This window comes from Lepidothrix coronata, unplaced genomic scaffold, assembly GCF_001604755.1.
Source record: "Lepidothrix coronata isolate B3197 unplaced genomic scaffold, Lepidothrix_coronata-1.0 Scaffold128, whole genome shotgun sequence".
Taxonomy (NCBI): Eukaryota; Metazoa; Chordata; class Aves; order Passeriformes; family Pipridae; genus Lepidothrix; species Lepidothrix coronata.
This window is the reverse complement of record NW_016690308.1, coordinates 1438878-1464345: the sequence shown is the minus strand read 5'-3', so window position 1 is coordinate 1464345 and position 25468 is coordinate 1438878. Positions and strand designations below refer to the sequence as shown.

The 25468-nt window shown below is 37.9% G+C and overlaps 1 protein-coding gene across 1 annotated transcript in view; it reads left to right on the top strand.

The window, feature by feature from the left end:
- The window catches only part of KMT2C (lysine methyltransferase 2C), a 197678-nt gene that overhangs the window by 111646 nt on the left and 60564 nt on the right, over window positions 1-25468 (top strand). The window contains exons 9-18 of the mRNA XM_017826505.1: window positions 927-1666; window positions 9234-9353; window positions 11757-11873; window positions 14631-14732; window positions 14913-15017; window positions 16179-16360; window positions 17041-17205; window positions 17787-17896; window positions 23370-23435; window positions 24902-25114. Of these exons, the coding sequence (XP_017681994.1) occupies window positions 927-1666; window positions 9234-9353; window positions 11757-11873; window positions 14631-14732; window positions 14913-15017; window positions 16179-16360; window positions 17041-17205; window positions 17787-17896; window positions 23370-23435; window positions 24902-25114 (1920 nt within the window). The remainder of the gene's footprint in view (window positions 1-926; window positions 1667-9233; window positions 9354-11756; window positions 11874-14630; window positions 14733-14912; window positions 15018-16178; window positions 16361-17040; window positions 17206-17786; window positions 17897-23369; window positions 23436-24901; window positions 25115-25468) is intronic.

Here is a 25468-nt window from a genome sequence, read left to right as displayed (position 1 = left end):
TTTTTCTTTCTTTTTTTCTTTTCCAATTTATTCTTCATGGTTGTAACTCCACAAGTATCTTTACTTAAGGATTTCCCATTTTCTATTTTTACCTTTTGTAAATAAAAGATAAGTTGTTTAATTAAAAACTCTTCCAGACAGGGTGTGTTGCAGTAGCTGATCATTTGTGTTCTAGGAATAAATATATCTTATCAAACACACGTGAAGTGTAATAGAAATTAAGAGGTCTGTAAGAGAATCAGGGTCCATCAAAGGAGGATATGAGAAGCCAAATTCAAAACAAAGAATGTGGTTCTTTATGGAGTGGAACAAGAGCTCTGGAATGCCTTGATGAAGAAAGTTGTGGATGAAAGGTGCTTGATTTAGTTGAAGGGAAGGCTAGACACATTTTTTGGAAAGAAATCCATGAGATATCAATAAATTAAAGAGCAGTATCAATTTTTTTCATTTCAGGTGATTTCCTAAAGTCTGAAAGAGTGCTAGGAGGAAAATGCTCTTTATTCGTGCTTGTTCTCTTATTCTTAGCTGTCTGCTTTTTGGAAGTGTTGGAACAGTAGCTTAAAATACATTAATTTATGATAGCATACATCTTCAATACACAGAAATGATAAAGGAGAAGCTACTTTTGGCTGCCTACCTGGAAGTGTGTTCAGTTCCTCAAAAATTAATCTTGGGTCTACTTCCTTGTGATTCACTGTGCTGTTTTCAGGGAAGAAAAATAATGAACAGAAAACATAGACTACTGTAAGCATAGGTACAAAGAAAGATATTTATGAAGTGTATTTTAAGCTACATATTAAATTCACCTAAGTAAAGTGATATGCCCTTGGCATGATTGATGTGTACCAAGTATACTTGTTGACCAGTACAGCAGTGTAGGGTTTTTTTTGTTTTTCACACTGAGCCTTTAATGTGGTTGTACTTAGTTACAGGCATATCACCGGAAGAAAAGACCCCACAACTGGAAACAGGTGTCTCTGTTGAAATGAATTCAGCTGAAATGGAAATGTCTCCTAAAAAGACACCAGCGCCTGGTGACAGTCAGACTGAGAAAATGATGGAGGTGATGGAAGGGGTTCAAGCTGTAACACAGCAGGATTTAGACAAACAAGCTGAAGAGACAGAGCTGCCACAAGGTAGTGTGGAGGTCTCAGAAGTATCCACAGTAGACTCTCGGTCTCTGTCTTCAGTACCTGAGGCCGTAACTGTGACGCCAGAAATACTGGAGACTGAAAGCAAAGGAGATGTTTCTATCCCTGTAGAACAACAACTGGAAATAATAAAAGTGCAAAAAGATGTAGAAAGAGGCGAAACTTGTGACAAGTCAGAAACACCAGCTCTTCTAGAAGTAGAAACTACTTCTTCGAATGAAGGTGTTGTAAATAGTTCACCACTTGGAGACAAACCCATCAAATCACCAGCTGAGACTTGCCCCTCACTTCCCCCGTCAGTTAATATCAACAAGACAAACGTGTCTTCCTCGCCAGATGTTTCACTAGACTTGCATTCTGCACGAGATGTCCAGCACAGCCAGCCCCCAGCACTGCCTTCCACTGCTGGGAGTGCTCTCCCAACAACTTACATATCAGTCACTCCAAAAATTGGCATGGGAAAACCAGCCATCACCAAACGCAAGTTTTCTCCTGGAAGACCCAGATCAAGACAGGTAAGAATGTCTCATTATATATTTATGAAGCACATAGTTCAAATTTCAGAATGATGCATCAAATTCACCTATTTCTTATAGTATGCTTTTATTCTGCTGAGTGAGCGTGTAGTTTATTTCTTCAAGGAATTAATGTCATGGTGAATAATTGAAAGGTCAACCATCATAAAGGTTCTCTAGTGAGAAGGTTTTCTTTTGGCTCATGGTTAGAGCAAAGTAAAAGAGAACTTGTTGTGTTTGTCATACTTATGCTACAAATGCAGATATACATAATGCTGTGCCTTTTAACTTACCTGTCCATATTTTTCACATATGCATTTATTTTGGCTAGTACTTTCAAAGTGTGTTAAGGTTTCTTGAACTGGCTTTATAGAAGAACCTGCTGCAACTCTTGTTTCCATTCTGCTGCCAGATATTTTCTTGATCGACATTTCTAATGGTGTGGTAAATAATTTTGTGGTTTTGTTACGTTAGCAAATACCATGCAAGCACTGTCTTGTACAAGTGGTTGTGGTTTGACTGGGATTAAATTTGATAAGTGAAAAGAATCCTTAAGTCTGTCGCTTTCTGCAACATCTTGCTCTCTATTCCAGTTGTGTAGTTCTGGGGAAAATGGTTTATGAATCCAGAGTATTCATTTCATGTTTGGGAAATTCTGTACAGAAAGTGTGTCAGTGTGACAAATTAGTGTTACATTTCTTTTCTCATCACAATTTATTTTTAGTCTTTGGGACTTCTACGTTGATGATTTCATGCTTTTCTGAACTTAGTGTTAAAAAAAAGCTTTTTTATATATTGTGCAATTCCTTCTATTTTTACGTGTCACCTAAGGGTTCAAAATTCTTGGTTCTTAAGAAAAGGTATGATAGAGTGTTCTGAAAGGTTAAAAGTATATAATAAAGGCAACAAACATAATATAAGAAATTAAATTTGGAAGGTTTTAGATTATCTCTGGTGTTTTTGCTATTACCCTTATATACAAGCATATATAAAAATAATTTTTCTTCATACTGTCTTAAAAATTAAATTAACTTTCTTAGCTGACCATGCAAATTGATAAGGGATGGTGTTCTTATGCAGCCTAAAATGAATTCAGGTTTTCCATTGGGGAAGTTAATCTGTCTTCTTCCCTGTTTCAGTAAGAGCTGTGTTTATTTTTCTGTGCAGTTCACCCGTGCTCTGCATAGGAACCAGCATCATGAGACAGTAAAATCAGTTCACCACCAGAGAGCCCATTGAGGAAAACATGAAGGCTGACCCCAGCTGTAAATGCCTGTGGCAGAATAGATACATATCTTAAAAACAAACAAACAACAAAATCTGTAGAAGTAGCTATTTATTCCACGTGTAATACATACACTGACCTCCTAATATGTGGTGCAAGTAACACAAAATTGAGTTGAATTGAGGTATGGAAGTCAGGTATAACACAAAATCCTTGCTGTGATGCTAAATCACAAAATCATAGACTCTTTTAGTTTGGAAAAGACCTCCAAGATCATTGAGTCCATCCCTTAACCCAGCACTGCCAAGTCCACCACTAATACACGTCCCTCAGTGCCACATCTACGTGTCTTTTAAACCCCTCTAGGAATGGTGACTCCACCACTGCCACAGGCAACCTGTTCCAATGCTTGACAACCCTTTTAGTGAAGAAATATTTCCTAATATCCAACCTAAACCTCCCTTGGCACAACTTGAGGCTGTTTCCTCTTGTCTTGTCGTTTGTTACTTGGGAGCAGAGACCCAACACTCCCCTCACTAAACCTCCTTCCAGGCAGCTGTAGAGAGAGATGAGGGTTCCCCTGAGACAATCTGTTCTCCAGTTTGCAAATCATATTTTAAAATAGAAAAAGCTTGTATGTAATAGAACTTTTTAGAAATCAACTTGATTATTAGGACCTTTCTTCTGTTTCCACTGAGCTTAGGAATTCTGTGTTTCTTGTGCTGCAGGTAGATTTTCTAGGTCACTGTGCAGTAAGGTGTATATATCATATTTGCAGAAATATGTACGTGCCTTAACAGTGACAAAATTCTCTCCAGTGCTCCAAGTTTCTACTCTGGGCTTTTGATGAGGGACTGAAACCTGTTGAATGGCAAACTGAAGACTATAAAAAAAAAGAGATTTTGTAATGTCCAGTTACAGGCAGGTGTTTGCCTTTTGAGCAAGATGTAGTTGGACAAATCCACAGTTTGTAAGGCATGTATTTGAATGCCTTTGGATTGCAGACAGAAATCAGTTTAGTTTTTATTTTGTGGGGTTCTTTTTAATTACTATTTTTGCTGAAAACACTCGTTTTTTAAAAAAGAACTGTGTACTTTTCCAAATGGAGAGTTGTGGATGGGAGCAGAAACAGAATCACAGAATGGGTGAGGTTGGAAGGGACTACAGTGTATCATCTGGTCCAACCTACCTGGTTTATAACAGATCCTTCATAAATAGTCTGATCACTGTGAACCCTGAAGACAAGCCAACATGAGCCAATTACCACAGATGGTAATATTCTGCACTTTTTCCTAGAAGCTTACCTTGGTGGAATGTCCTCTTCCTGTTTAAAAAATATAATAAAATATCCATTGCAATGGGTTTATGGAGCTTCATATAAAGAAGAATAAGAAAAAAACCAATTTGTCTTGATCCTGAATATATTGCTTCTCAATTTTGTAAGACACACGCTTCAGTGGAGTCAGGGGAATCCATATAGAGGAATAGTTTCTGATTTGGATTTGTTCTCATTAAGTTTAATGTCTTGTGCTGGGCAGTAAGATGAATTATTAGCCCTTTCTACAGAATCTATTAATACAATTGCGAATAAAATATATTTGAGTAATTGTTCTGTTTCGCTACTGAATACAAACTTATGCAGAATTTGAAGTGACTTCCTATGTGGGATATTAGTATTTTGCTTTAGTGATGTGTCTGCAACATCACATCACCCCGGTTTGGAAAGGACTAAAACCCATCTCACGAATGGTGAAGACAATATTCTGCTTTAAAAGGCTTCCTGAGTCCCCTCCAGGGCTGCACTCTCAGTGCTGATGTTGTCACCACCTGTCTCCCTGCTGGCATTTTTGCCGGCATCCCAACTTTGGTTGGAAGCAACAGGAGAAAATCTACCTTCTAACCAAAAGGGGAGCTCTGTATAAATCAGTATGTGGCTACAGTTACACAGGTGTGAATTTCTTTGGCTGGTACAAGCTTATTCCACTCGGAGAATGTGGTTTTTTCTGTGTCAGCTCCTATCAGCAAGGTGCACTTCTGCTGACAGTGTTTTTTAGGGTGGCACGTCATCCATACCTTCAGCTATAAGTGTGCTGCATCCAGCCCTGTGAGAGGACCTTCTGCTTGCCAGGCTGAGCATCTCCCTGACTTCCTTTGGGTTTATTCTGTGGGTTGTCTCCTTTCTTTTTCTGTTAGCCTGTTCCATAGTGAAGCCAAATTAGTTTTCACATATATATGAAATTTAGTTGTTCACAGATCACAGATATTCACTGGTAGTTGCCAGCATGACAAAGTTTTTAGAGTGCTGTCCTTGGGGTTGTGTCTGTACAGTATCTTCTCCATGGAATATGCAGATTCTCCACTCATGCCTGTAGGCTCCAAATTTATGCCAGGCACAGGACCTCTTTTTAACCATTTTCTTTTTTCTGAAGCAGTAGTCTTGAAAGAAATTATCATCTAAGTTTGTTAATGACTAATCTGACGTATATGTAGTTTGAAAAAAAATCTTCACAAGGAAAATGGCTATTTTTCTTTCCTGTGGAGGTATACAATAAGTGGCATTGGGTACATTCCGTGCACCTGAATTGAAGAAATCTGTGTACCTGAATGGAACAAGTTTGAAATAGTTGTTTTTGCTATGGCAATGTGTCCTGGAAAGCATGAGATGAAGTCAATAAATGGAAGGCATTACAAATTGTGGCAGTGTAACAGTGGTGGGTAGAGTTGAGAATGATTTGTAGAATAATATTGCATATTAAATAATAGACTTATACTTTTTTTAATACCATAAGTATTATTTTAGTATTATTTTAGAGTGTGTTCCTTGAAAAAATACCATGATTAGAGGTACTTAATTTTCATCATGAAAATATTGGTTGTCACTATTATGCAACTTACTGCATATTTGTAGGTGTTTTAAGAGATTTTCTAAAACTACATCAAAAAGAGTTTGGTTGTATGTCCTTTTCTGGGTATTATGGCATTTCTGATGTCTTCACTTACATGGTACCACTAAGGATGTAAAGGTAGATGTTGGAAAAAAAGATCAGAAAGAGTTTTTTTCAAGGATTAGTTTTTGTTACAGTTTTTATGTTTGGGGGTTGGTGGGTTGTTTTTTTTAATGAGGGGAGCTGTGTTTTGAACTGATTAAAGTTTGTTCACAACCCTAAAATTACATTAAATATTAAATTGCAAATCCAGCTTTACGCACTTGTGATTGCAGTCAAATTCATAAAGCATTAAGCAGCTAAACACAGTCAGTGGTAATTTAGTGAGATCTCCTGACCCTTGCTGACATTGGGTTTCCTTTTGTTATAATTTACTTGCAGCTGTGTTGTTCAATTTTGAGGACTCAAGAATATGATGGAAAATTAGAACTTCCTGTTTCTGTCACAGTACATAATAATTGCAGGGGTTCTGATGTAAATGAACTGAATAGAACTTTCTCTTCAGTGTTGTGTGGTAGTAGGCATTAATTAAAAGCCCAAATATAATTAATGCATCTCTTTGATGTATTTCATTTGTTCATAGTATTGTGGAAGTGTGTGTTTTTAATTAAGTTTATCTGACCAAGAATTCAAATTGTTCTGATCTACAATAAAACTTGGATTAAATTTCCAATTTAATTCTTAACAATATGGTTCATGAATCATATACAATTAATTTTGTTTTGCAAGACTGAATATTTCATATTCAGATTCAATGTTCATTTAGCTTTTTAATCTTTTGAATATACTTAATCACTAGAAAAGTGTATCTTCTTAAAAGGAAAATAATTTTGTACCTCCCTAATAAGAGTAGGTAGTTTTAGTTGTTGATAAAGTATTTTCAGCATGTTTAAGATCTGGAATTTTGACCCTTAGTCATCATATTGCCTCCTTTATAGATTGATGTAAAGATTGTTTCTATGATACATAGATTTTCTTCGTGTTACTATACAGATTTTGAGTTGCCATTTTATAAGAACAGTTACTTACTATGCATTATTAATTTCAGAAGTATAGGGGGAAACTGTAATTAGAATTCAATTGATGTTTTAAATTCATCTTGCTAAAACTGACGTTTATTTGATATTAAACCCATGGCTAGTATAGTTAAGGTAAATCTCCTATTGCCACAGACCTGCTGATGTAGTTGCTAATTGGTGTGTCAGTTGATGAATCAAACCTCTGTGTCCATTTTGCTTGCTTTCCCCCCATTTCTGACTTGGTGTCCCTGTTCTGTCATGAATTTGTGTCCTGAGTGCGAGCAGGGACTCTCGTCCATCTCTAGCTTTGCAGGTGCAGAAGGTTTCTGCTCCACACCATTCCCCTGTCAGAGGCTGATGATCCTTTTGATCTGCTGGGTTGTTTGTGTGATGACCATCTCTCTGAAGCCAAGCAAAAAACTGGGGTAGAAAAAAAAATCCTGCAATCTAAACTGTTTAATCCAGCACACTCACTGTAGCCCAAGTGCAGGTGAGCAGTTGCTGGCACTGGCAGTTCAGCTGGAGTGGATTTTAGAAGCACCTTGGCGGAGGGGAGGCAATGGTGGGCATTTAAAAACACACAGGTGGTCTGGGCACTGAGCAGTTTGTAGGTTCTGTGTCTGATTTACCACCTTGTGTGGGCAGAGTTGTCAAGTTTTCATTTTTTTAAGTGCTGTATTGTCCATATTCCCTTTCCTGTGCAGGCAGAGCTGAACTCCTAGAAAGCAGATTTATGCTGAAAGCCACCGTGTCCACACTGTGGGTTGTACCAAATGTTGGTGTTTTTAACATGTGACTTTTATGCATAATTAGGCTTTTAGGTCACTAATGAACTTTCTTTTGGCTCTGTTGTGCCAATTTGAATACTGAGCTCACTGAGCAGCACAGGTTACAGCCCACCCAGCTCTGCAAGCACGAGATGTCTGATGAGCTTCTTCTCATCTCCTCAAGGGGATGGGAGGTGTTGGCTCATGCTCATCTTCATCAGCAGATTGAGCTGACCTGGCTGGGCCTTACATGGATTAGGGAAGGCTTGTCCATGCTCCTTCTGGCCCAAAAGCAGGGGAGGGGTAGCCCTATTTTCAGTCAGTGCAGCTGTTAGCAAGACACCTCCTTACTGAGATTTTGATGACTCTTCCCACACGTTCCTGATGGAGAGATTTCATTTCAGAAAAGAAAAATCCCACATTTTGCAAAGCTATCTCATTTTCCTTAACACTTATTATTGTATAGGCCAGCATTCTAAGGTGTAAATGTGTTTGGTCTTGCCCGTGTGAGCAGCTGTGTCTGTGTGGATAGTTGGGACCATTAGTATGCATGTGGTTATTCCATGTTATCCATGTGACTTTGCTGCTGAATGGCATTCTCAAGAAGGTAAACCTGTACTTTTCATCTGTTTTACTTGTCATCTGGATATTCGGTATTTTTTACTCTCACGAATTTAGAATTAGGAAAATATATTATCCTTTATCTATTCTAATGTGTACTTTTGGAATGAAGTTATTTATGATGTCTGTCTCCTGCACTCTTTATTCTGTGTTAAGAATCTGTTATCTTCCACAGTTTTTAAAGTGTATGAGGTACTTCAGCATTTTTTTTCTTGTCTATCTTAGCATTTTCTTATTGTTTTGCCTTATTTCTTGTGACAGTTATACAATATCTCACCATGTACAACTATGTAAGTAGGGATAATAATCAATTAGTTAAAAAGAGTTTGTAAGTACCCCTTATGGATGTATATTATTACATGTATATAGTAATGTTAAAATGTGATACCACAGCATAACATGAAACCACTGGGGTGAAAAAAAAATTAGCTGTGGGGTTTTATAGCGGTTTATTTATGGCAAACATGCAGGCACCTTGTTTCTTTTGTCCAGTGGTTTATTCGTATTCCTTTTGTTTCACTTTTGTTGCTGTGATTGTGGGTAGTTTAGTCTCAAAGGTCAACTAAGGCCATAACATCTTTCAGAATGTGATTTGGAATATAAGAGGGGATTTTACCACCTCAAACTACTGCCTTCTTCATTGATACAATAAAACCTAGGGAAGTAATTTGTTGATGTTATGATTGCTTGCTTTCAATTTATATTATGCTTTTTTATAAAACTCACTTTGTTGTACTTAACCATCAGTTGTGGGTTAGTATTTGTTTTAGGGTATATTTCAATAAGAACCTAAAAATTTCCTGCCTTCCTCTCACTCAGTGAACTAATTGACTACTTAAGTTAATATAGAAATGCCTATGCCTGCATGTGCTTTGCTTTTCAGATTTTTTTTTTGTTGCTTGCTTTTTTTTCTTTTTTTTTCTTTTTTTCTTATTTTTTTTTTATGTTGCAAAGTTTTATACATCTATTTTCTCACCTACCGTATCCTAGGGGGCTTGGAGTACCAATAATACAGTCAGCCCACCTTCCTGGTCCCCAGACATTTCAGAAGGTCGGGACATTTTTAAATCCAGACAGCTTCCTGGCAGTGCCATTTGGAGCATCAAAGTGGTAAATAACTTGAATTTATTTTCATGTATCCATTGCTATCTTTCTGCTGTAGAGACTAGTGATGAAATTCTGTATCTCACAACTGAATTAATCTTCCATTCTGTTACTGTTTAAGGCCTCTAAAATTTATTGAAACTCTGGAGCTTTCAGGTTAAAAAAATACGTGCTTTCCAGAGTGTACAGTATGATGGCATTGCCCTGATTTCCACTGGCAAAGAATACTTTGTATTACCCAATTTTTGTGTGTGTTGAGTACATCACTTTTTGTGGTTGGCTTTACGTAGCTGTCAAAATAAATTACCTGGGAAGGAAAATGTCCTTAAGACTGGCAGTAAGGTAAGCCAGGCATGGAAAGGAGCAGGGATCTGAGGGATGGCTTGAATTTGTTGCTGTGGAGGAATCTTGCAGAGTACATTCAAAGTGACATCATTTTTAGCTGATGGGGAAATAAATAAGAACTTTCCTACCTGATTAGATGGACCAAAGCTTGTATCCACAGTGACATTTACCATTAAAAACACCTGAAGAAACTAAGTAGAACTATTGGGTTTAAATAAAGGCCAAAAAAGCCAAGTGATGACATTGACAAATAGCTGTAGCTTCTAAGTGATTTACGTTCATCTCACTTTAACTCTCATGCTAATTTTATTTTAATTTGACATCAGCTTAGCTTTTGCTGCTTCAAGCATTAATTTTCAGCTTAATATTCAGCATTAACATTGATACAGATACATGTTTATTCCTGTTACTAGTTGTGTGAAAATAACAATACTGATACCTCATCTGAAACAGAAAATAAGAGACATGTCAGAAGAATTTCCATCTTAAAAAAATGATGCTTGTATGTCCTGTGTGTGCATATGTATTAACTCCATAGATATCTAAGGACAACATTTTTTGTTTCACCTCAGTACATATAAATAGCCTTCAGTAGCATCTTTCCTTTCACCCCTCAAATAGCATTGTGATATATTACCTTGTTGTGTGAGAGAAACTGGATTTCTCTTTCCATTAACAGATGGATGTTAAGAAAATTTTAACATTGGGATCCTAGAATTCTCCCTTTGATTATGATCATAAACTTCTATATCTTCTTTAAAGCAGAAGTTGGCATATTTGAAAAACACTGTAAGGAATATTGAGCCCATAGTGCTGCTTTCCATCCAGGGAACTTGTGTCTCCATCAGTAAAGACTGTTCAGTGTTGGGGACACTGTCCCCTGGGAGCTTTGTGGTTCCATCAACACTGTTTTATGGATTGCCTTGCTATTAAAAGTATTTTACAGCAAATGTTTGAATGTGGGCACCATATCTAGATACTCTGTATGGAGTTGGGCGGTACTAGGAACTGAGGTTATTCACAAATTTGAAATGCAGTAAATAATCTCATTGCTTATTTCGTAGTAGGAAAGGTGCTTATTTGAGTATATGACATAATTATTATCAGTTACACAGATTAGAGGCTCTGAAACACATTGTAAAGATGTCTGCTAATACCAGCCAGAATTTGGGGATGTTGTGAATATGTTCTTTTTCTCTCTGGAATTGATAAGGGAGGATTAGGAATCCTCTTCCTGCTTAGTTCCTTTTGAAATTAAAAAAAAAAAAACAAACCAGAAAACAACAACATTTCAAACCAAGTCACAGTATGCATAACAGGTAATTATTATTAAAAGCATACTTGCTTTTCCAAAGTTAATTGTAGTTGAAGATACTGTGAATACTCCAAAGCACAACACTGCAACTGTGCAGCTGCATCTTAAATAAGGAAGGGAGAAAAAAAGCTGTCTAAAAATATTGTGTAAGCACGTTATGGGGAATGTTGATCTAAGTGTAATTGATAGAATTAATATAAAAAGCTCTCTCTGTATCTGCAGAATTAAGAGAGTTTCGTGGAGCCAGCTCTTGCTTTGGGAGCAGGATTGCATCCTAATAAATTCCAGGTTTTGCTTGATTATTCATAGCATAAGAAAAGCATCTATGGTTACAAGTAATCAAGCGTCCAGACCCTTTTCAGAAGTCCCATGACTGTCTGAACTGACTGCTTAAAAAGAAAACAAAAATGAATCATAGAATAAAAAATTTATTTTGGAAACTTTGCAACTATGGGGGAAAAAAACATTCATATTTCCAGTTATTCCTGAGCATAAAATAAACATTCCTGGTTTTGGCTGCTTTCTCACTGGTGATAAAGGTCATCATATTATGCCGTGTAAGTAGTTAAAGGTATTTCCTACTGATTTTTGCAGTGATTTAATGACTGTGGCCTCGTGGGCTCACATTCACTTGAAGTCGTAGGATGTTTTTTTACTTATGTTTTTCCCTAGATGCATTGAGCAAGTTTGAATCCCATATAACAAAAGAACTTCAGGTTGCATTTACATTGTTATCTTATATTGAATAGGGCCGTGGATCAGGATTCCCAGGGAAGCGGAGACCACGTGGTGCTGGTCTTTCAGGAAGAGGTGGCAGAGGTAGATCAAAACTGAAGAATGGAGTTGGGACTGTGGTCATTCCAGGGGTAAGAACATTTTTTTAAAGTCATATTGCAGTCTGTTAATGTAACATAATTTTATTCAGCTATAATTCTTGTATTAAAATACTTTCTGAAACCAACTAAAAAGCACTAAAAAGCGGGGGGTGTTTGATAAAGCCTGGCTGTTACTGCTGGTGATGAAGAACTGGAACACCACAGCTTGATGGACCTGAGGCAATTTTACGCTGCTCTTGCCACTTGAAGACACAACTATTGAGAGTCTTAAGCATTCCTTCCATTTTCTTGCATGGAAAACATGCTGGGTAAAGGCAGCACTTACTGGAATGACACAGAATGGGAGAGCAAGGCTTGTGTGTGAGAATGTCACAGCAGCCATAGGAGATCAGAGCAGAGGTTCTTCTACCCAGGGGACCAAAACTGAGTGCTGGGGGAAGAGTACAGAACAGAAGGAGACATTTCAACAGTTTGTGGTTTGAGGACTTGCTGAACAGGAGGTGGTATCTTTGTCTTGGGCAGCCTGTGTTGGAGCTTTCTTTCGTGGATCTGCCCACTCATTTTTAAAAACTTTTGGAAACCATGTTAACGTTTTTCAGTTCTACAGCTTATTAGTCTGTTGTTTTAAGTTGCTGCCTGCTGGATTAGTTGCCTGCCCCTTAGTCTGCTGCTCTTAAAGAAGAGGCAGTGGAGAGCTGTTTTCTATTTACTTCATCCATGCCACTCATTTTCTATAGATCTCCATCAGTTCTCCTCCTTTTCAGTCCACTCTTGTCTTGCCAGACTGGAGAATACCAGTATTTGGAGTTGTTCCTTATATGGAAACTACTCCGTATTTCTGATCATCCTTATCAGTTGTTTTGCCATGTTCTTTTCTTTACTTTGTGGACTTTCATTTGCCACTTTATAGCCCAGCACTCGGCTTTATGAAGTTCTTGTGCAGTTCTTCACAGTTGTCTTTTGGGTTTTATTACTCTGAATATTCTAATCCTGTTGGCAAGCTTTGTCACCTTGTTTCTCACTTGATTTTTCAGATTGCACACGAGCGTGTTGAACAGCACCGCCTGTTAGCAGACATGCCCTGTCACATTTCCACTAGTGCTGTTCTCCCACATAGAAAACTGATAATTTATTCTACTCTTTATCTTGTGTCTTGTGTCAGTATAGGGACCGTTCCTCGGTTTAAGTTTTTTTTGAGTAGTTTTGGTGAAGCACTTGGCCAAAAGAATTTGGTAACAAAGTAAGTTGCATCAGTCAGATTTCCCTGTCCCCGGGGTTAGGGCACGTTAGGTAACTTGCTATAAATACAAAATGGACATCAGTCTCCACAATTTACCTCAGAAATTTGATCCTTTGAGTCATCAAATAGATGGCAGCTTGAGAGTTCCAGAGCAGAGATGTGGCTGTCTTGTAGGGTAGGTGAAGTTAGCAATACAAGAGATCAGCTTTTGCCAGTTAAATGTTTGAAATGGGAATATTTTCTGTCCTTCAAATTCTGCTCTTTTGTAAGTGCAAGCAATTCCAAGAACTTGGTGGAACCTGTGGAAAAACAAGCAAGGGAAATCCTCTCCTTGAAAGTGTCAGGGTGTTTCACGTGTTTTTTGATTAACTAGCTAGTTACAGCTGCAGTGCTCTCAACTGGTAATTAAAACATATATATATATGTTTTATTATAATATATTCCCTTTTTGGCTGTTTCTCAGTAAAAGCTGAATTCCAGTAACAGTGTATCAGAAGGATTCCTGTAGCTGTTGTAATGATATTTACATTTGTCCCTAGAGTGGTATTTGGGCTTGTAAAATATTTAAATTATTATTTAAACAAAACTATCTGTATACGACTTATACTATATTTAAAATAATTCCCATTTATAAAATTGGAACAGCTGGTAAAACAAGGTTATATTTCTCTATCGTGCATTCGATCTTTTATATAGAACCATGTGCCCTTATCTTACTGGGTCAGAGAATAAATAGTTGGACCTGTTAGTTTAAATTCATGGATAGCAAATTCTGCATAGCAGTATTTGCATGAAGGTCAGAACACAACTGAAGTCTTTTTTTCCTTGTTTCTCTTCCTGAGAAGCTGTATGTGCCTGTATTTGCTGAATTAATAAAGGGCAGGTCAGAGTACCAATCTCTTGATCAAAAAGAAAATGACTGTCTACAGTCAGAGCTTATGGATTGAGATCAAAACAGCTGTTTCAAGTTCAGTGCAAGTTTTTATGGTCAAGATAGATAAGCCTCATAAAGAAACTGCTTACAGCAAGTAACTTTAGAACTCTGGCTTATTCCTCTAACATACTTGGAACATTAGCTAAACCACATTTTAGGCAATATGGGAAAAATTACATTTCTGCAATTGCTCTTTGAATTAATACTCAAAAGTATGTCACTGCAATTAACTTTTTGATAAGAAGTGTTTATATGCAGGGAACAGACCGGACTGGGCACAGTATGACAACTTCTGCTTAGTGATTTTTTATTTAGACTATCTCTTTTCTTCCATTTTCATTTTGAAGTGCAATGGGATAATGTGTAAAGGGGAACAGAGGAGAGAGAGAGAATGTGTATGTAAAACTGATAATACTGATAATGCTTGTACTGATGTGAAAATGTGAATTAATATAGCGATTTCTGGTGGAGGTAGCTTTTTATGAAGTTCATACTATATGAATAAATATTTGCAAAGCTTGTATTCTCTAGCATATTTAGAGAAAGTTTCACCTTGTCTCTTGTCTTAGAAAATGTGATGTGCTTGCTCTTCATGTTTTGTGTTTTTTAATAGGTCACAACTATGGATATTTCATCTAATAAAGATGAGGAAGAAAACTCGATGCATAATACAGTTGTCCTCTTCTCTAACAGTGACAAGTTCACTCTCCATCAGGTTAGGATAATAGTTATTGTATTTTAATTTTGTTTCCCAGCTTTTAATTAGGAAAAAAATGAATGAATGTCCTTGTTAGGAGTTAAATTATAGAGCAAGGTAGCTGGATTTTACAGGTATATGTTTTCAGAATGTAGTGTCTGGCACGTGTTGAAAGTCTGCTCTTCTCTGTCATTCCAGGATATGTGTGTAGTTTGTGGGAGTTTTGGCCAAGGTGCTGAGGGCAGGTTGCTTGCCTGTTCTCAGTGTGGTCAGTGTTACCATCCGTACTGTGTCAGTATTAAGGTGAGTGCTTTTGTTACATAAAAGAAATCATTTGATTACACTGTTTACATATTGTACTTTAATAGCACTATGCTGCCTTTGGTTTTGTGGTAATTAGGGGAGTCATTAACTTGTTAGATATTCATCAGCTAATGTGACCATTATTTGTATGCGACTTGTGAAAGACTTTAATTAAATGTCATTTTATAGTATGCATTGCCTCAAGAGAAATTAACCTTTTTGTAATTTCACAACCATAAATAGTGCTGATTATCCTGCAGTTGGTTAAAATAACAGTTTGAGATATAAGCTTAAAACCTAAACACAAGCAGAATTAAAAACAAAGAAAAAATTATACTGCATCTTCATTTACTGGGGGCATAAGGTTTAGTTGATTCAATTTGCCTGTTGGCTGTCAGAATTGACAGCAGTTGGAGTGGTTAATTAATACATTTTACATTCATTAGTCTAGGAGAGAATGTGTGAAAATTAAATTTGAATGGTATGAAATGACCTAGCAAGCACAAAATAAGCTACTTACTGCAGTGTATACACTATACACTCTTCATTGGTTATAAGTACATCTACGTAAAAGTGGGATTTTTTTTTTTGAATGTGTCACAAAGCTTTATTTTACATGTACTTTACAAAATGCCATATACGTGTTTCATGCAATTATAATTCGACTTTATATGCTGCTCTTACATTACATATTAACTCCAGTAAGTTAGTTGTTTGCTTCAGATGACTAAAACAAACCCCAGCACTGGTTATTGTGGTCGCATCATGACGTGAGACAATCAGATCTGTGACTGCTTGAGGAACCAGAATGTGCATAAGTCCCTGGGACCTGATGAGGTGCATCCCGGAATCCCGAGGGAATTGGCTGATGTAGTTGCCAGGCCACTCTCCATGATATTTGAAAAGTCATAGCAGCCAGGTGAAGTGACTGAAAAAGGGGAACATTTCACCCATTTCTAAAAAGGGTAGAAAGGAGGTAAAAAGGAGGATCTGTTTGATCCGTTCCTGTTTATTGAAGCTTCAGAAAGTCTAAGTGACAAACAGCCCCTTGTGACGTGGGTGCTGTGTCCAGATGAGCATCCTGGGCTCCAGACCTTCATTTATACATGGATCACACTTCACAGAGCAGTTTTCAAACCATTTGCACCTTGCCATTTGCAGATTACTAAAGTGGTGCTCAGCAAAGGTTGGAGGTGCCTGGAGTGCACAGTGTGTGAAGCCTGTGGGAAAGCCACAGATCCAGGGAGGCTCCTCCTCTGTGATGACTGCGACATCAGCTACCACACATACTGCCTGGATCCACCCCTGCAGACTGTTCCAAAGGGAGGCTGGAAATGCAAATGGTGTGTTTGGGTCTGGGGTCAGAAGTACTGACTGCTGGCCTCTTCTGTTTCTCCTTGTCACTTTGTATTTGTAATGTCAATCGAACTGTAATGATGTTTTAATTGTATCTAAGTCAGGTGTATTAAAGCAAACAAAATACTTTTGAATTGCTTCATTCAATTATCAGTTTATTAGGGAAACTGTTATCTCCTCTTGGTACTGCTTCTTCATGCCAAAAAAAACCTGCATAAGTAGAGGTGGACAAAATTTTTCTTTTGAAACTCTTACCCCCAAAAAATTTCCAATTTACATTCATTGGAATGTTCATTCCAGTGTTCAGTTGGAAAAACCAATGGCTGCTTCACCAAATTGTTCTCAAAATAAAACCCTCTGAAAACCATTTGGTTTACTTGGGTGAAACACAAACAGACTAGACCTCTCACATGGTTTAAGTCTCCAGATCTAAAAGTGAATGGCAACTGGAAGCAGAAACTCCTTTGACCCGTTGAGCTGTTACAAAAACCCATCTCCCTGTTTTTGCAGTTTGAAGGAACTTTGTTAAAAAAGTATTATAAATGTTGTTAAACATTTGTTGGTAGACTAAGTTAAAACTTAATTACTCACCTTGTTCTAAGGAGAAGAGCCACAAAATAATCTTCCTGTGAACTGAAAGTAACAGATCATCTTGTCTGTTCTGCAGGTGTGTTTGGTGCAGACACTGTGGAGCAACTTCTCCAGGTTTAAGATGTGAATGGCAAAATAATTACACACAGTGTGCTCCCTGTGCAAGTTTGTCCACCTGCCCAATCTGCTATCGCACATACAGGGATGAGGAGCTCATAATTCAGTGTAGACAATGTGATCGGTAAGGATTTCTAATATTTTACAGGTTTTTCCTGTTTAAGTCTTATTTTAATTTTTTTCCTGTAATGTAAAAGCATAAAGGTGAAGGGAATGGTCTTGTGGTAATGAACACTGGATTATTGAGTCTCAGAAGTCTCTTAGTAGTTCATTCCTAGTTGTACCACAGACTTAACTGTCTGACTCTGGGCAAATTAATTAATCAATCTGTGTCTCTTCCCCCCCGTCCCATAAAAATAAAACTAATTTACTTCACAAGACTATTGTTGGGAGGCTAAACCTGGATTACATTGTATGAAATGATGGCAATATAGGGAGAAAATTATAATACTAAAACATATTTGGTCCGGGACATTGTTGTGTAGAGTTCCTTCCCATGAAGTGAAATAGGTGGTCTGCTACTCCATATACACACCACAGTAGGGGGATGCTGTATATGGAAAACCTGATTCTGTGGTTTCTCCCTTAAAGAATGCAAACTAAACAACTACTTCACGTTTACTTGGACCGTAGGCTGATGTTTGGGTCTCCTAAAACACCACATATTTCCTTTAAATTGTATTTTTTCCCCCACTTAATTTCTAGATGGATGCATGCAATCTGTCAGAACTTAAACACAGAGGAGGAAGTGGAAAACATAGCTGATATGGGTTTTGACTGTACCATTTGTAGGCCATACATACCACCAACAAACGGTAAGGAGACGATCGAAACCAATGGCAGGATTGCACACTGCGATCAATAGGTTTGGGGATGTGTTACGGTTCTTGTCTCTGATGGAGAGTTGGCTCGTGGTAGAAGTAAGATTTCTTTTCATGTTTATTTTAAGGGCCCTGGTGGAAGTGTCCTCAGCTCTTTCACACCCTCTAGTGATTTGGCTGCAAGGCCAGAGGAAACCTAATGGGGAATTCTGGGTTGAGTTATTGAAGATACGGATAAAGGACTAAAAGCATTTGGTGTCGAAAGGGCAATAGGCATCTGACTCTGTCAAGTGCAACGAAGAAAGCCCAGTTCTCTAAAGTTACAACTGCAGAAGAATCTGAAAATTAATTCTAAGCAGAAAAAGGTTTTATATTTTGATGCTTTGAGGTTGTTTGAGGCAGCAGTACCTGTACCAACAGTCTGTGTAAGCATTTTTCCCCTACTCCCTCGTGTTTATGCTTTTATGCCTTTTCCTCAGCTCTCCCACTATTCAAGACCAGTGCTTCCCTCCCTAGCTGCAATCTTTGAAAGAACTGGGCATACTTTTTTGTTCAGGAGTTGTCACTTGCTTGTTAGCTAAAATGTATGGTTCCTTCTGATGAACTTTGTACTTCTCTGGACATGGATACCAACTGCCTTGTCAGTCTGTGTTACAGTTCTACGGCAGTGGTACTTCAGGAGCTGAGGTTACTGCAGCTTAAGCACATTTACAGCATCTGATTCCATGGGATGGTGCTGGTTAATGTTCTGTGAGTGGCCTGTCAGCAGTTACACTGGCCTATGACATGATTTATGGTCTTGCTGCAAGAGTGATATCCCAGGTCTGTTTTCTCTGTGTGTCAGCTCACAGGAGTTTCTGCTTCACTCTGCTGCTTTAACATTGACAACTATTCCCATTTTTAGCATAAGCTTATTAGTGTTCATATTAACCCTTTGTTGGGGTGTCATGAGAGAACAGTAGGAGGAAGGTACAAGAACTAAGCAAATGTTTCAGGAAATATTCATATCCACCAAGAAGATGTAATATCCACCAAGTAAGATTGGCTTTCCTGATCAAGACTGAAGATTTCATGAGGCATGTGCTCAAGAGGTCTGCCAAGAAAAGTTCAATAGAACATCTAATGTCCATTTACACTGGCATGTCCTCATCCCAGCAGTAATTATAACTTACTGACCTGACCTTGGAGGTTTATATACTCCCTGATCAACTACACAAGGTGCTGGAACACTTCCAAGTAACCCATTTTTATCACTAATAGAAGAATGAGTAATGCTTCTGTTTTTCTACAAGTCACTTCATTGCTGAGATCTACTTTCAAAAATTCAAAAAGAAGGATGTTTTGTAAGTGGAAAACCCAAGAAACTTGCAGATACAACACAGTCTTCTGTTTATTTGGATAATAAGCTTTGAGTACTTGAAGAAAAAAAGATCCAAGTAAGAAATACTCCTTCTTCCTTTCTCTTTGGAGCTGGCAGAGCTGCCTTTTCAAGATAATTAAAGCCCATGGTATGTGAGACAGAACAACTTCACAAGATGATATCAGAGATGTTTCATTTCCAGGCATGAGCTGTCCCCTGAGTTAGTCCTTCCTGCACATCTCCATGAACTCGTGTTGCTTAGGTTTGTGTTCCAAGAAATAAGAACCAGACTTGCAAGACCTGTCAGGGAGTTACCAAGCTTTCTTTGCAGTTTTTGTCACCTTTTTTTTTTTTTTAAAGACAAGTTTGTCTGCTTATTCTTTCCTGTTTTGACTCAGTATATATAAAACTTCTCTAACATGAGTACATTTGCACAGTTGCATGTCTGAATATGTCCTTTGATGCATGTTCATAGAAATACCTGCATGTACTTTGATATGAAATGTTTTGGTCTTCCATTAATTATTCTAAAACTCCTTTGAAAATCTGCTATAACTTTTTGTTTCCAAGTCAGAAGAATTAGTATTTGATAAACTTAGACAGACAAATGTTAGTTGGCAGTAGAAAGCTTCTTAAAATGTACCACATTATGGGATTCTTACTGGGATGGTTCTTGCCCTTTACATTTGATGTATCGTGGATGTGTTGCAAGTTTTATTACAGTTTTTTAACCACATTCTTTCTAGAAGAGGCAAGAGCCCCTTAACCCACGAAATTACCAATACATTGCAGGTTCACTGTGATTAAAGAATAAATGGTTCCAGTGTGTAGGTAAAGAGAATGAGGTTCCATTTTACTTTCTTCAGAAGATGGAAACTTTTTTAAATTTGTAAAAGCTCTTCCCTATCTCATCATACCTTATAATTTTACGAAGTGTTCTTCAGGAAACAAAAATAAAAGATCAAATAGTTTTTTTTCTTCTTGAACATACATAAATATCAAAAGCCAGAATGTGATAAGATTTGCTCCAAAGCAGTATACCAGAAACCTTCATTACTAGACTATTTTGAGATAATCATCTCTCATCAGTGTTTTATGAGGTTCCTTCCAGTGCAGTTTCAAGTTACATGTCCCCCAGCATATTGCTCTGCCCTGTAGAACATTTTCTCAAATTCTCATGAATTTGAGGTTCTAACAGTTGCTTTGGGCAGCAGCAGCAGCTTTTCCCCTGTGCTGTAATTCCTGCACCTTCAGGAGAGGTGTGTCCGTCCCTCATCCTCCTTCACTCCTGGACAAGCAGTTCCTGACCATCTGCTCATCACTTCTGCCTTTTTGTCCTTTGCCCTTGTACATCACGTGCCCCATCTGCAAATTTCATCCCTCCTCACCTACTCCCATCCTCTCTCCATCCAAACTCCAGTTTCCTCCTCCCTTGGTGCTGTTTTTGTTCCTCTGCAAACGGACCAGCTCTGCCTGGGTTTCTGTAACCAGTTACAGCTGATCTGGTGGCAGTTCCTGTAGCTGCCTTTGTGCAGTTATTCCTCCTGGGGCTCGAGTAACTATGCCCATGGATGCATTGAGGAGCTGGTATCACTTCCTAATCCAGGGGTGCTCAGCACTGCCAGTGATACACATTATGGCTGGGAGCCTCTGTTGTACCATTTTCATTAAACTGAATTAAATTTTTCTTCATTCTGAAACCTAATTCTGTGTACTTTACAAATAAAAGATACAAACCCAACATAATACTGTATGTTAAAAAATTACCTCTTGAATTTTTTTATTATTTGGGACATTTGTTATGTCAACTCTAATGTTCTTGTGTTACTATATTTACAGAAACATCCCTGTGTCATTCACACAGTTATGCAGGAGCCCAATAATGAGTGCTCTGCTAGTGCTGTATTTCTACATCAACCATTTCTTATGATGGTTTCATTTCTTCCTAGAATTGTTCTTTTCTTTTACAGCCTTACAAATGGCAGCCCCTTTCTTTTTGAAACTGTGGTTCTTGTGATCATATTGTATTCTGTGCAGTTATTTGTTTTCAGCTGAAACTGCTAAATGCTGTACAATATTCAGCATGTCTAAACCCTTTTGCAAGTAAGTTTAACAATTTTGGTTAAACTTCAGCTGAATGCCTCAGAAAGCACTTTTTTGTTCAATTTTATTTTTTTTTCTCCTTTGAACAGTCTTTCTCTAACAGTGTGGTGTTTTTCTGCTATCCATTTTATTGATTTTAATCCTTAATCTACACTCTAATTAGCTCCTTTTCTCGAAGTCTGTTTGATACTGCCTTCAAACATTGGTTGTTTGTGCAGTTTTTGTGAGTGGGTCTCTGAAGGCCTCACCTTTGTCACTATCAGCTTGTTTATTTGAGCATTTCAACTCTATTCAGTCTCCAGAGTTAAAATTATTCACTATCTGACCTGGATTAGAAGAGCTCTCTGTTGTTTGACTTTTAAATAAGGATTTCAAATTCCCATTTATGACTATCTTTCTGAATTTTTTGTTTACCTTAGATTCCAATTCAATAATTGCTATCTCAGTCTTAAAACATCTTGTGAATTATAACCAATTAAATGAACAGATAATGTTTTATTCCACTTTGAGTAGTTCTTACAATCTGCCTTTTTTCTGTTGTTTCAATTCAGTGCTTTTGAGTATCTTCCATCCTGCAGCTTGTCCAATATTTTTTGTTTCCCTTCAGTTCCATGTCTCTTACAAAATGTCATTTTCAATTTATTTTCTTCCCTGTCTTTTCCTCCCACTGTTGTGTATCACTTTTCCAGAATTCATGTAGGCTTCTTTTATTTACTAATTGCATGGAATATTGGTTTCCTGTAGATTATATCCTATATCTTAGTTACACCTTACATAAAACTTTTAAAGGATTGTAAATTTGCTTATATGCTTAGAAAGCATTCTGTAGTTTTCATATCCATTCTAAGTGTTACTTGGAAGCTTTTGTGCTTTTCCTGGTCTTGGCCCTTATTCCCAGGATGTGTGTGGGGTGGTCAGCAGCATATGTTCACTGGTCTGACATGACACACTGAACCTCCCACAGCTGCTCAGCCTCAGCAGTCTCATCTTGTGTGGCAGACACAAAGTAAATACTCCAGGTGTTATCCAGGTCTTAAATTCAGCATGAATAAGATTTCTAGGAAAAAAAAAAAAGAAAAAAACGTGGATAAACTTGCCCGTGTAGTAATGCTAACTGTGCCAAACTAACAGGTTTTCTGATTCTAGTTCTCAATGTTTGCCAGATAGAAGCTCCTAATTTTCACTTTACTTACTGTCTACATAATCTCTGTGAAGTCACTACTAATAGTAAAATTTAGTCTACACATCAGAGATTAGTGAAGCATTATGTAGTTAAGGCAGGTGGAAAGAGCATTTCTACCCACAGCAGCAGTAGCCACGTGTAGTAGGACATTTTGATCATTATTTTTTCAGTCACACTGTTCCAGTACTTCCCCATAGCACACAAGCTGTAGAGTATAGATTGAGTTTCTGCTGTTCCATTTATTGATATTCTTATCTTGATTAAGAATTACCCTATCTAACTTCAGCCAGTCCTGTATCATCTGTTCTCAGATATATCAGCTTTCTCGTGTGTGCTGTGTGAGAGACCTGACAGCACAGACACCGCTGTAATCTTGTGTGCAAAGCTGCCAGAGTGTGCCAGCCCCTCCTTGGGGAAATGCTGGTCGACACCCAGTTCACAAAGCCCTCCCATTTTTCATGATTAGGGCAGCAAAACCTGAACATCATGACTAGTGTAGAGGTTCCATTCCAACCCAATAGGTCCAGTGTATTCATTTGCCCTTGGCCCAGCAGAAGGAGATAATTTACCATTAAGTTCAGTGCCATTCCAATGCCATTCTTGGCTCCAGGAAGTTGGAGAACTTCAGTTTGTATCAAGCTTGTTTTGTAGTCACATCGTCTGTGACACTGAAAAGCACTTCATTTTAAAGGTGCCAGTCAATGTTGCCAACAGTATAAATTAGGGAGTTTAACGGAACTGTCTGAAGGAAAATTGATAGTTTCAGTTTAAATCAAGTCACCATTTTTAAAAGTTGAAATGATTTTCCTTATATTTTTCAGTGCCTTCTTTGGACTGTTGTGATTCATCAGTTGGAGCTCAGATTATTTCAAAATCAAAAGAACTAGGTAAAGAATGTAAATGCTTAATTTTTAATCATTTAGCATATTTTAAGGGTGTATTTTTACATGAGACAAAAATTCCTTTTTTTTTATGGTTTTATAACAGACAGTATTAACTATCCTTCAGTTACCACGGCATGCTTTCCATTTTTTTCATTCTCTCTTCTTTCTTCTCTTTTGCCTGCCATACCTGCACTATAATAATTACTTTAAATTATGCTTTGATCCTGCAGATTTAGTTGCTTGCCTTAATATCAGTGGTGATAACACAGTGTGGCTGAGTCAGGCATGTACACAAATGCTTGCAGGTTCGAGCTGTAGGAGGACACAACTTTTCTGAATTTGTCTGGTTTGTGCTAGGAATTTATAATCTTGACAAGCCTACTCACAAGTCAGTTTTTATAATGATAGCACCCAGCAGCTTCCACCATGGTAGGACAACTTCCATCACTTTGAAGTTTTTTTCCATTTGATACCACACAAATGTAGTTCTGAGAGAAGGTTCTCCCCTCAAATCTTCAATCTGAAAAAGAGTTTGTGAGATGTTTCTGAAACACACACCTTTTAAGTTCTGTATAAGAAGACAGTCAACTGGGAAGAATTGTGTTCAAGACCAGCTGTGATGTGAGATGTTACTTAAGAAAATATTTTTTGGTTAAAGGGAACAAATGTTATGATATTTGTATGTTTGCAAAACCTGCGTTATCAAATCATGATTTAGTTGGCTCCAAGGAGCTGAAGCATCATTGCAGCCTCTTCATTATTTGGTAATTCCCTGAAAGTTCCCAAACCTCCACTTGCAGTGCCCCAGCACAGGTGACAGAGCCTTTCTGCGTGGTGAATTAAGGAATATTGGAGCTTATCAATAGACTCAGCTGTCATGTAACACCTTGAGGAGGAAGCAGTCTGGCAGGTCTTGGGAGACTTGGGTTCCACCCACAATTTCCAATTTGATTTTGAGCAGCTCGCTTGATAAAACCTGTTTTTAGTCTGCCTATAAAATAGGGCTGATTAACTTGTCTGAGTTACCAGGAGTTCTGGCAGAGTTAAGGTCATTAAGATGGTGAAGGTAAAGTGCTGAAGGCCGGATGGGGGCCCTGACTGAGCAGCAATGGGAACCCAAAGTAAGACTTGCACAGGTTTCTGTGAGTGCCAGTGATATGGAAATACCCTGCAAGGCACCAGTTTCCATAATGACATTGTTCTTTCTAATGAGTCCTTGATATAGGTTGTTCCATAGCAATGTAATGGATTGTTGCTGGATTTGACATCAGACTCTGGGCAATAAAGCTGTGACTGTAATGTGTAAAACAGTGTCAGATACCTCCGTTTTATTTAGACCAATTTCTTCACTCACGGATCAGCTCCATACATGTGGATTGTTAACTCTTATAAGTGCTATTCCTGAAAAATCTAAGACTTGTAAATTAAAGAGTTTTATATTGCTGTTATGATTCATTCAACTTTTATAGACCCACCGAAGACATACACCCAGGATGGAGTCTGCTTGACAGAATCCGGCATGTCTCAGTTACAGAGCCTCACTGTTACAGTACCGAGAAGAAAACGGACGAAACCAAAGCTTAAACTGAAGATTATAAATCAGAACAGTGTGGCTGTGCTTCAGACACCCCCAGATGCCCAGTCAGAACACTCAAGAGATGGGGAGATGGATGACAGTAGAGGTAGCAGTCTACTTTTGGCATGTCTTGTAGCTTGGGAGTGTTGCAGTACCTTTGTGTATTGCAGATATCCCTGGGAGTTTTTATTACACTGATACTCCTGTGTTCTGTACAGAATGTTTTATGGAAATTACTTGAACAGTAGCCATGGCTCATTGTTGTCCATTTTAGGGATTTTCCTTGGTTTTGTCCTGTTTATGGGTCATCCATCCTATAGGAAACTCACCTTTCTAAGGCTGCCAACACTGGAAATATGGGATGACTTTTTGTCTAATCCTTGGGTTGCACTGTGCACTCCCTGAGTACAAGTGCATTTTGAGGCTCTCAAAGTTAGTTGCAAGCACTGTTTGAAAGTGG